Source organism: Mesoplodon densirostris, chromosome 3 (assembly GCF_025265405.1).
Source record: "Mesoplodon densirostris isolate mMesDen1 chromosome 3, mMesDen1 primary haplotype, whole genome shotgun sequence".
NCBI classification, from domain to species: domain Eukaryota; kingdom Metazoa; phylum Chordata; class Mammalia; order Artiodactyla; family Ziphiidae; genus Mesoplodon; species Mesoplodon densirostris.
Window position 1 is genome coordinate 58,670,117 of NC_082663.1, and position 12,447 is coordinate 58,682,563.

General features: G+C 35.5%; 1 protein-coding gene across 4 annotated transcripts in view; it reads left to right on the plus strand.

Moving 5' to 3' along the window:
* The window catches only part of TNPO1 (transportin 1), an 87,357-nt gene that overhangs the window by 41,859 nt on the left and 33,051 nt on the right, over positions 1 to 12,447 (plus strand). For all 4 annotated transcript variants that reach the window (XM_060093029.1, XM_060093031.1, XM_060093030.1 and 1 more), the window contains 6 exons: positions 99 to 248; positions 3,152 to 3,258; positions 5,242 to 5,375; positions 6,779 to 6,860; positions 9,810 to 9,932; positions 12,069 to 12,187. In XM_060093029.1, coding sequence (XP_059949012.1) covers positions 99 to 248; positions 3,152 to 3,258; positions 5,242 to 5,375; positions 6,779 to 6,860; positions 9,810 to 9,932; positions 12,069 to 12,187 — 715 coding nt within the window. The remainder of the gene's footprint in view (positions 1 to 98; positions 249 to 3,151; positions 3,259 to 5,241; positions 5,376 to 6,778; positions 6,861 to 9,809; positions 9,933 to 12,068; positions 12,188 to 12,447) is intronic.

Sequence of the window (12,447 nt, forward strand, 5' to 3'; positions counted from 1 at the left end):
ACAATCAGTTTCTGAATACATTTTTAAAGTTACCGTTCTTGGTATATTTTGAAATGAAAGCTACTTTAAAATTCAGTGCTGTTGTTATTTTGTTACAGATGAACCCACAAGATCATTGAGTGGTCTAATTTTGAAGAATAACGTGAAAGCACACTTTCAGAACTTCCCAAATGGTGTAACAGACTTTATTAAGAGTGAATGCTTAAACAATATCGGTGACTCCTCTCCTTTGATTAGAGCTACTGTAGGTAAGTAATCTGTTACAATTTTGCTTGTCCTGTTTGTAACTGGGTTGGTTTCGGATATGACAGACCATTTCCATAGGAATTTTTATCGTCCATTTCATGTTGAATTGTGATGGGGAAAATTTTTCAATACTGCTTTTGAAATAATGTTACTAAAAGCTCTCTTAATCCAGTGAGACCAGGTTCTAGACTAGTAGTTGCTTAATCAAAGTTGGTTACAGTGGGGCATTAACAAGTGATATTAATCTAGAACTACTGTTTCTTCTGTGGGTTCCTTAATTATGTCTTCCTTGTGTCATACATGGGGTATAATTTCCAGTTTCACTTTCTTTTACACGTGAAGAAAAACTTCTTTGTAAAACATCTTCCGTATAGGACCTTAGATTTTCACTATATCCCCCCCACCTTGTTTTTAATTCATATTTGCCTTGTCTGTACCTAATTACAGTAATTTTTGAGTCTTTTCAGTGTTCAACTTGTTTTCAGTGAAAGAACAACTTTCTACCATTTTATGAAAGACTGTGTTAAAATGCTTAGTTTATAGTAACTGGAATAAGTAGGTTTGGGAGCCAATACAACTGACTGTGGGTAAGCACACACATCATCTGGTAGAAGCAGAAATAGACATGTACTGCAGAATAGCCCACCAATGGGTAGATTCCATATGCCATGGGGTTTCAGCAGCTATGTTTTACAAGGACCTGGAAAGCTTCTGTTAATCTGGCAGGTTGGTTAAATGGAATTCAGTTAAGAACCTCCATAATGAGTCAGTCATTTTCATTAAAAGTTATTTGCTTTTGTATATTTTGTCTCATGGTAGGTTTGAAAAGTACCCAGTTCATCTCTTACTCAAAAAGCAGAGGCTCTGTAACTTCCCTCCAAATATTAAACATTGCCATTATTAACACTGATTTTAAATAAGATAGATAGAGGGCATTTATAATTTGAGGAAAGGGTCTCCCTAGGGTATTCTCATGGACCCTCATATACTCCTGATTTTCTACCAGACTCTTGACAGTGGTAAAATGGATGGTGTACCAGTGTATACCAGTCTTTTAAAACTTTTTTTAATCTTAGCAGTACATACGGTAAATCTTGCCAGGGAAGTGTGTTGGGAAGGACCACATTTCAGTGACTGTGTGGTAATCCATTAGAGAGGTGTAAAATTGTTTCTCCTTGTTAAAGAATGTATGGTTTGTAATTTTATTATTTCAGTGAACATCCTTTTATGTATTTCATACACAGGTGAGAAAGTTTCTATAGAATTCATTCGTAGAAGTGGTATTACTGGGTCAGAGTGTGTGTTTTAAACATTTAAAATTTTAATAGGTATTACCAAGCACATCAGTTTTCACTCCCATCTTTGTTGAGTCCGCTGAGAATTACAATTTTTCACTTTTTGCAACTGTGTTGGCATTAGAATATTTTTTGAGAGTGGATGAGATTATATGGGTCAAATTAATTTGAATTTGTCAGTCTGTCAACATTCTTTAATATTCTCTCAGCAGAAGTCATGAATGTCAGCAGACTCTTAGTACCGAGTTTTAGTTTGTGTTTAATTTTTATTATTGCTTGTTTTAAGACATGTTTGGTTTCCTTTAGGCAGATCCAGAAATTTCTCTTGCCCTCAATTCTTTCATGTCTTAACTTCAGGAAAGAATACATGGCAAGAAGGAACAGATCGATTAGTCTCGCTGCTTTTTGATCTTACCAGAAGGCCACTTAATTGAACGGGTTATATCTTAAAAATGCTATCATTTTAAGACCCTTACCATATAATTTAATTTTTTTAGTGGAGAGTAAATCTTGGCTAACAACTTTACTCTTTACATTTTCTAACTCTTTACCATTGGGAGCAGCCTTCTCAAAACTAACAATGGAAAACTCAAAGAGAATTTATATACACAGACAGTAGAATTTGCTGTTCAATAATAATTATTGAGTATTTACTATATGCCTGGCATTTTGTGTGCCTATCTCACTGAATTCTCAAAATAACTATGAAGAGAGAACTTTTTCTCTTCTTTTAAGTTTTTTTTACAGAGTAGTATTTTGAATTACATATTATTTGCCTACTGTTTATACTCTTAATTAAGGTGCTAAAAGATCTGTAATCACCAGGCATATTACATTATGTTACTAATATTAAATTTACTAAGGCAGAGAAAAATACACAAAATTTTTGTGTTACATACATATTTCTGTATTTGCATGATCCTTAGCTATTACAGCTAAGCCACACAACACAGTTGAAATAATCCATTCAGAGTGACATGATCAGTCAGCCTGTGCCACTAGCCTCCATGATCCAAGATCACTTTGCCAGTGATTCATCCTTGGAATGTTCTGGGCTAATGGCTCATCTACTTTCTCTCTCTCTGCCTTGAGTCATGTCTTTGATCCCAGGTTAAGTCAGAGAGCTGTTATCTCTTTTATGTGTTTTTATTTGAATCTAACAGACTCATACTCATCACCCAGTGATAAGTGCTGCTAATAACATTTTGGTGTATTTCTTTCTACTCTTTTGTATATAATTTTTATAAAATAGGGGTAATTTTAACTAGTAGAACTATTCTTGGTATTGTTGGAGAAGAGCAGGTTGTAGTCTTTTGTACAGGTACTTGTTAAAAATACAAAGAGGGTGAAGTGTTGGCAAGCAAGATTAGAAATGGATCTGATTTATGTTGGGGTTTCCACAGATGTACTGTGGTGATACAGTGATCCTTGGTGAACGTTACTGTTGACATGGTTTGCAAGTCGTACACTGATTTGGAACATTTAAACTGTGTGTGTGTGTGTGTGCGCACGTGCAAACGTGAGCACTCACATTGGCCTGTGGTGGTTCACAAGGCAGTATCTAACATAATGCAGTCAGATTTCCTAAAGGGGTGTGTTTTCTTTACAAGGTATTTTGATTACAACTATAGCCTCCAAGGGAGAATTGCAGAATTGGCCTGACCTCTTACCAAAACTCTGTAGCCTGTTGGATTCTGAAGATTACAACACTTGTGAGGTAAGGATTTTTGCTTCATATATAATTTTTCTTTTCTATTTTTCTTTTCATGTCTATTAGTAATATTGAGAAAAAATAATTCCTCTGAAACATGTAACTTCAAAACTTAGAAGCCTAAAGTTACCTTTTTGTTTTATGTTAGTGATCGTGTATCTTACTGTTTAAAGACCGTTAAGTTATAAAACCTCTTTACTGTATTTCCTACAAAGAAATATCTTCTGTTTTTTGTATTTTAAAACTATTCTTGGGTGTGTGTATATGTAATCAGCAGAGCAATTGTCAAGCTTAATCAGGTGAAGTCGTATTTTTTGAAGATGGACTTAATTAAATTTACCCAATTCCCAGACTGTGGGTACATTTTCAGTGTCTCTAAGTTGTTTTTGTGCCTCTTGTTGTATGGTATGTCTGAGGTATATGTAGTATAGTTGTTTTTTGGTTTTTGGTTTTTTTTGCGGTATGCAGGCCTCTCACTGTTGTGGCCTCTCCCATTGCGGAGCACAGGCTCCGGACGCGCAGGCTCAGTGGCCATGGTTCACAGGCCCAGCCGCTCCGTGGCATGTGGGATCTTCCCGGACCGGGGTACGAACCCGTGTCCCCTGCATCGGCAGGTGGACTCTCAACCACTGCGCCACCAGGGAAGCCCTGTAGTATAGTTTTAATTATATATAAATTATAGTCTCTTGTTTGCCATTGATCAAATCAGTAGCAACCTTTCCATTTGGGGAGATGAAAGGGAATCTGTATGGATTTGTTTTCCTATAATTTCTCACTTAATGAGTACCTTAACCATCTCTTTCATTAGCAGGCTTCCAGTTTGGATAGAAATCTGTTTTAAATAGAAATCATTTTAGGTGTTTTGCCTCTCTTAAGGCAGTGACTTATCTCCCTCTCAAAAAAGAGCAAGGCTTGGAGGCAAGGCAGGTACAAAAATAACCTAATAAAAAGGAATCAGGTGGTCTTTTTGACTTAACATTTTGTTGCCAGATCCGACTTGGGGAAGAGAGGACCAGGGAGAGAGGGAAAGCTAGCAAACAGGAGTCTTAAAAAGTCACTCTTCTCCCTCCCTCAAAGAAAAAGAAAGCAATCTTGCTTTCTCATATATACATTTTCTAGTAATGCCTTGGAAGTTTACAGAAAAACTAAAATAATAATATTTAGCCATCAGGTAACAGTTGATTAAAATTTAAATAGTGCTTTGGTATAATGATAACATAAAAGGAAGCCAAAATTTTAAGCAAGCACTTTCCAAGAATAAAAAGTTTAAACTGATAATCATGAAATTGTGGAGCTACTAAGTCATACAGTATTCTTAAATTAACCTGTAGTATAGAGAATAAGTCCCAAGGTGCTGCTGATAGAATTATAAGCTGAGTAAATTAGGTGGTTGAGGTAACTGGTAGGTTAGATATTATATACAGGAGCTCTGTAGGTAAGCCACTTGGTTGTAAAGTGGTTGTAGGGGAAATTGCAAAATTGAATTGCCTGCCCTTTTAACAACTTTTGTCAATGAATGGTTTACATATAAATAATTTTTTGATGATAATTAAGACCTCCTTTTGTGCTTCAAAAAGAGAAGTGGTACAATGGTTAAATGCACTTATACGTAAACATAGAGTTTTACATTGTTTTAACAAACTGGTATTTAATAAGAGAAAAATTAGTGTTGATGTAAAATTGGCAAGAATACTTCAGAAGTTAAGTTTTTAAATTAGATGATATTATTTACAGTCCCTGACGATCAAAATTCTAATTCTAAGACATTTAATGCTAAAATTAAAATGTACCATTATATTTAAACTGAGGTTTTAAATGACTCGGTGGTATAATAAATTTCTCTTATAGCTGATGATTAAATGTATGGATTTTATGATGCAGGTTTTATGCAGACTGGGAACATTAATCCATACAAATTAGTTAATATTCCTCAATTTGCTTTTAAAATGGCTTCATTTTTAATTCTCATCATTGAAATGTCTTTTACAGGGAGCATTTGGTGCCCTTCAGAAGATTTGTGAAGATTCTGCTGAGATTTTAGACAGTGATGTTTTAGATCGTCCTCTCAACATCATGATTCCTAAATTTTTACAGTTCTTCAAGCACAGTAGTCCAAAAATAAGGTATCTATATAGCCAATCTTAAATTAATTTATAAACTCTGATACGAACCTGACCACTCCCTTATTTTGCACTACCTAGTATTTTTGCGATCAGCAGAAGATAACTGGCTGTTCCATAGAGGTGGACTTGATAATTAAAATCTACTCCTAATGACAGCCTGTGAAATGTCACTCTGCTGAAATTTTCGTTGACTATGACACTTCTCCATCATCTGCATGGTTAATTACATTTATAATGGTTAACAGGCACGCTTTTAAAGTCCTTTGTGTGAGGCTGAAATTCAGTGTGTTGCGGAGCTTGTCGGGGTTGACACATACTGTGGAAAAATGGCGAGCATAACGGGTTAGGTAGTGATTCACAGGTGTGTTATGCAGCACATTCTTTGTCACAGGCAGCAGTTGTGCAGGAACCCTGATCAAAGTAAAGTAGCAAGGCTTTCTGAACGATCAAAGCCAAGATCACTTAAGAGGGAACAACAGTACAAAGTCCCTGGAGTTAGGAAGAAACCTTTTAGAGTGACAGAAGAAAACGATTTTGTAGCACAGTAAGAAATGGAGCTAGAGGGGTAGGGAGTAGCACATTACAGGGGATGTTTACACCAGTAATCGTCATGCTGTGACCCGTGTGGCCAAACTCAGGCGTGACTTACGAGCTACAAATGATTTCATAGTTTAAAAGGTTGAAGTGGGCGGGTGGGTAATAAAGCTGCCACAGAGGTCTTATGTGGCCCACAAAGCTTAAAATATTTACCTTTTGACGTTTGTCAGGAAAAGTAGATTCCTACTGGAGCAATCTGAACAAGGATATTATGTGATCTTATTTATGCGTGTCAAACAGGTAGTGGGGTTTTGCATAATGGAAATTGGGAAACCAGTTATAGAGCCTGTTGGCATAGTCCTGATGGGAGATTATGGTTTGGACTAGAGGAGAAGTGGAGGTAGTAAGTGATTAGATTATGGGTATATTTTTAACAGTAGTGCCATTAAGAATTGCTATGGGATTAGATTAGGTATGTCAGAACACATAGGCTATAGAACAGTCCACATTTTCAGTTTCAGAAGGAATGCATACCCATTACTTTAAGATCTAAAATAATAAGTTCCCATTATGTCCCCATCCAACCTCCCACTCTTGAGAGCGAACATGTCCTTCCAGACGCTTTTCCACTTTCTTAGTAGCATTAACATATTGCTCTAGAACCTGCATTTTTCACTTAACATGGAAAGAATGTGAAGGATATGTTTAATACATAGAGAATTTTGACTCATTCTTTTTAGGGTGTGTGTGCGCATGCATGGCCGTACATACACTGTAATATTTTTATGGAGGAACGTTTAAATTCTTGCCAGTCTTCTGTAAATGGAACAGAGCTTCAATGAGTGTATTTTGAATTTTGTTTCTAGGTCTCATGCTGTTGCCTGTGTCAATCAGTTTATCATCAGTAGAACTCAAGCTCTGATGTTGCACATTGATTCCTTTATTGAGGTAAGATTTGTCCTCTGCCCACCCCACCTTATTTTTGAGGAGGTTAGAAACTGTTCATTGCATGTAGTTTTATTTTATAAATACGATAATCTATCATTATGAGCTGTCAATATTTAAATTATTTCTGATAGTATTAAAATTGGGTACAGTCTAAACTTTGTGATTCTCGTTAACTGAAAATAAAAGTACTTTTCCTCTCACTGAGTTTTCTACTTGTGCAAACATTGATTATGGTATGTCTGTGTTTAATATCTTGATTATAAAAATTTCTACCTCAATATACTGTTCAAATTGCATATGGAAATTAAATCTCCCACCTCATTTGTGATATTAGAAACATGAAGAGGTTGAATAAACTCAATTTGATAAAGAATCTGAAGGTATAAATTAAAAGGATAGTACTTCTATTTTTCCATTGGTTTTCAGTGTAAAATGAGAAGTTTCAGGGGGGAAAATTGGCTGTTAAAGCTCAGCGAGCATTTCTAATGGTACTTTTTAACTTTTTGATAAAAGCAGAAAGACAACAGGACATAGTTTTTTGTCCATTGAACCCTAAACAGTAGAATTTCTTTTCAGAACTTCTGCTTGATAACAGCGATGGTGAAAGGATTATTAAAGTTCCTTAAGCACTTCACTTTTATTTTCATCAGATGAAATTTAAATAGTCTTTTCCTTTTCAGCTCTTCTTTAAAAAAAAAAGTCCTTCAGAGACCATATTGCTGGTATTCCTGTTGGGAAATTACAAGAAAGAAGGGGGGGAAATTATGTCTTTTTTTTTCTCATCACTTAAATTGACAAGCTTCTTCTAAACATCTTTTACCAGTAGACTACAAGTAGTGGCCATTAGAGTCCTCAAGCCATTTGAAAATTGAAATGAAAACATGCATCTTAAATACATTTTACTGAATACCTACTGTGACTCAGGCACTGTGCTTGGTGCTAAGGATACATAAAGAAATTTTATGCTTCAAGGTGTTTTCAGTCTAGTTTGGTATAGAGGGTAGTGGACAGTATTAGAAGTCTGGAGTAAGCCTGCCTGTGTTCAAATCCCAGCTCCACAGCTTAGTAGCTTGTTAACCTTGGGCACCTTATTTAACTGGTATTTTCAGTTTTTATAAAATACAGCTAATAATAGACTTACCTTGTTGGATTGTTAAAAAAGGTATTGGCTAAAAATAAATTGGAACAGTGCCTGCTACAAAGTAAGCACTCCACATGCTAGCTACTGCTATTATTTTTAGAAGCAGTAGTAGTTTTTATTGTAATTATAATAGTATTCCCTCTTAGTGTTCTTCTCTCATGGCTTATTAAAGAGAACAGTAATAGACATTCCAGCATCTTATACAGAAATATAATTTAGAATAAAATAAATTCTTTCTGAAAATAAAAATTCCACAGGGCCATCCATACTCAGCACGTGGAACAAGAACGTTTCCTGACATTTAATGATATTTTCCAGTAGTGTTAAATACCATATTAACTCTTCTGTGCTACTTGGTAATCCAGTAAGATTCACTCAGTTCTTCATCCTCTAAGAGTAGTAAACCTCCAGAGGAGGCGCCTGACACATGGTAGGCTCTCAGTAACTATTTGCTAAATCAATAACTGGTTCGTTTTCTTCAGTCACCAGTGTTTTTATCGGGGGCTGAACTCATGCCTGCTACGTGTGCTGGTACTGATGAAAAGTGTATTGGTTACTAATACTTGGCTGTAACATACCTTGGCAAAGCTGGGTATTCATACTTAAGACATCAAATTTCACGAAGGATTTATATGAGCAGCACCTGCTGGAAAAACTGTATTCTTTCTGACCATGTAAAATTAAAAGAGCAACTACAGAGTTTTGAAAGCCTCAGAAGTAGAGGCAGGACTTGGAGAAATGACAGTTTTTAAAATGCTACAACAGTAGTTCACATATTGTCACATTTGATATTTAAATTTTTCCATTGTCTTACCCATTTCTTGTAGTACGATTTCAGGTTCATCTCTTTGGAGATGTTTCTGTGGTCCTGGGAAGAGACAATGGGACACATTGGATTTTACTTAATTATTTTAATCATCTTTTTACTGCTTTCAGTATGTGTGTGTAAATAAAGTAAAACCTCAGGAGTGAGATAGAGAAGGCTTAATTGTTTTTTCTTCTGACATCTCCACTTGACCCTCTGCAAGAGACAGCTTTTTCTAGTGGAGGCTTGTTGGTATAATGAAATGAGTGTGGACTCACCCATGATTTCGTGAAAATCAAATTCAGATTCCCCCACTTGCTAGCAAGTTATATAACGTCTAAACTTGTAAAATTGAGTAGCAGCATCTTAGAGTTGAGAAGGTTAATTGAAACAGTGTTGTTGATTCACACTTTTTTTTAAAACCTTGTAGAGAAACTTAACAGCATAAGATCGACTGCTACTATTACTATTTTTTCAGTAGTTGACTCAGTGAATGACAACAGTTTAGGGTCACATTGTTGGAAACTCAGTATATATTTCCCAATTGTTGGTGCTTTTATAGAATGTATGCCTACTAAGAATCAGTGTTGGTAGGAATAATCTCTTAACAGACGGTAATTTTGAAGGGTAAATCAAACTGTATTTTAATGATTATCTCTAATTCTGGGTGATCTGGGTGAATGCTCCTATGTCCTAATGACATGGTTTTATTCTCATAAACTAAAGATTACTTCAAGATGCAACCACTCATACTCTGAAAAATGGCTTTAGATCATTTACCAAAATCATAGTTTTTGGCAGTTATCATCCTGCATCTGTCTTATTTTATAATCTAATGCTATAAAGTATTAGTAGGGCCAGTTAATTCATAAGCCTTTATTTGTACAGTATCTTCTTAGGGTTTCTTTAAGTGTTGCCACCTTGCAGATTATTGGTCATTATGTATAAACCTTTCTAGTATGTTGGAATACTTAACTAGAAGAAAATATTTCTTGTGCAATAGAATCTCTTTGCATTGGCTGGTGATGAAGAACCAGAGGTACGGAAAAATGTGTGCCGGGCACTTGTGATGTTGCTTGAAGTTCGAATGGATCGCCTGCTTCCTCACATGCATAATATAGTTGAGGTAATACAAGCAATTTAAAAGCTTTCTCCTCATCTTCCCCTCAAGAAAAACCTTGGGCACAAAACGTATAGTGTGAAACCACTGTCTTCCAATTGATTTGTCACATTTGTTGGGGAGGGGGGGACTATAAAAATTAGTTATGATCATCTTAAAGCTAAAAATTATCTTTATGGCGATTTTTCTCTCATGAGATATAAGATGTTATAGAGGGGAACGTTGTTTAAAGGAGTAGATAGCTTTTAACCAGTGTAACTAGGAAATATTTAGATTTGTATTTATTAGATATGGGTTAGGCCAATAAAACTGTAGTACTTAAAAGAGTTTGTTTTTGACCCATTAACTGGTAAATTGATCTGATCAACTTGATTTATGGTAACAGTGGTAACAATTTCTGAATAGAAAATACGTAACCATTATAGTGAGTTCTAGCAGACCATTTAGATTTTAAAAGGCTCTCTTTCAGTCCTTATGTGATTAAAATAATTTTACTAGGATATTGTAATTACGTTGAGCACAGATAGTTGTAATTAAAGGAAGGAATACATGATAACATATAATTATTATTAGGACAAAGTAATTTGTTGGGCAATACTCATTATTGCTAGTCATACCTAGTTTTCGTATTGCTGAATATAGTTGTACTTAAAGGATGGCATCTAAGACTGGTTAGAAGAAGGCTGGCATTCATGATGTTCAGTAACTCCTTTTCTAAAACATTAGGAAAGATAGTTGTGGTGATAAGGATATGTAGCAGCAAAAGATGGGGATAAATGACCTTCTCTCTGATAAAGATATTCTCTCTGTAAAGTGTTTAGAAGAAACAGGTGGGGTTGGTTGAGAGTTTAGTGAGAGTTTGGGGTTAACCAGAAAGTTGAGAAAGACATTTAATCATTTGCCACGTCACAGCTGGGGGACCTAATTTACAAGGCTACAGTTCTTTCTTCAACAATACCCAGCATAGTAGTAGGACATGGTAGGGGCTAGCCTGTCACAGCAGTTGTGTTGCTGTATTTTGTCGTGTGAGATGTTTCATTCAAGAATTCATCACTTGACCCCAGATTCAGTCCCAGGTACATTGGGAATTCATGCCTTTGATTATGTTTATTTTGTTTTTGCATGTAAGGTTTTTTTGGGCGGGGGGGGAGGTGTTGGCTGTGCTGTGCACCTTGCAGAATCTTAGTTCCCTGACCAGGGATCGAACCCAGTGAGAGCGCCAAGTCCTAACCACTGGGCTGCAGGGAATTCCCGGTATGTTAGGTTTTTAAAAGAGGGGTAGATTTGGATAGATTTGGAGATCAGATTCTTCCTCCAACTTAAGAGTGGATTTGGCTTGGTATGTTCAAAGGACATGAAGGACATGATAAACCTATTTTGCTGGCAACTAAAAATTATATAGTTGACAAAGAAATGTCACTACTTTTTTCCAAATTAAAAATAAAATGAATTTTTATAATTGTATAATATGTATATATCTTTTTAAGTATGTGGAAGTATATACAGTTGACCCTTGAACAACACAGGTTTGAATTTCATGGGTCTACTCATACCCAGATTTCTTTTTACTAAATATGTACTGCAGTACTACACAACCCAAGATTGGTTGAATCTGCAGATGAGGAACTGGATACAGAGGAACTGTATATATAGAAGGTTGACTATAAGTTATAGGTGGATTTTGACTGCTTGGAGGGTTGGCATGCCAACCTCCTCACTGTTCAAGGGGTAGTTGTAATTATAAGAGACAGCTTGGGTGGTTATGTTATAAAAAAGATTGTCCATTTTATGAACGGTTTAATGGTGTTTTTTATTTTGATGCATCTGTGAAGACAGTTTTTGAATATTAATACTTTTTAAAAATCTCAGTGGTTTCATGAAACAATATATGCCTATATAGAAGCAGATAAACGTGAATTGGACACTTTACATTAGGCAACATTCTAAAGCAGTAGTTCTTAAGTTTGGCTGCTTTTTAGAATTGATTAGGAAGCTTTTTTAAAAAAATCCAAAGCCTAAGTCGAGAACCACTGTAAAAGTGCAAGGCCCATAGCAAAGGGCCGTTAACTTGCTGAAATTAGATTAGGTTTATTTTAATTGTATGATTTAAAATGATTAATACTAAGCCTCCTTTGTTTACAGTACATGCTGCAGAGGACCCAAGATCAAGATGAAAATGTGGCTTTAGAAGCCTGCGAATTTTGGCTCACTTTGGCTGAGCAACCAATATGCAAAGATGTACTCATAAGGCATCTTCCCAAGTAAGTGTTCCTTCTTACAAATACTCCCTTGTTAAATTTAGCAGTGATTCCTCATTTTCATATTTTTAGGTTACATTCTTATGCCATCAGGTAATGAAGTTCTAAAGAAGTAACACTTAATTTTGCTGATGGTATAAGTAAAGACATTTTTAAAGAAGCAGTTACTTTTGTTTTCTAAATTACATGAGGGTGGTTTATGCTGAATTATAACTAATTTTGAATAATCCATGGCACAATTTTTTATAATCTTATAACTTGAC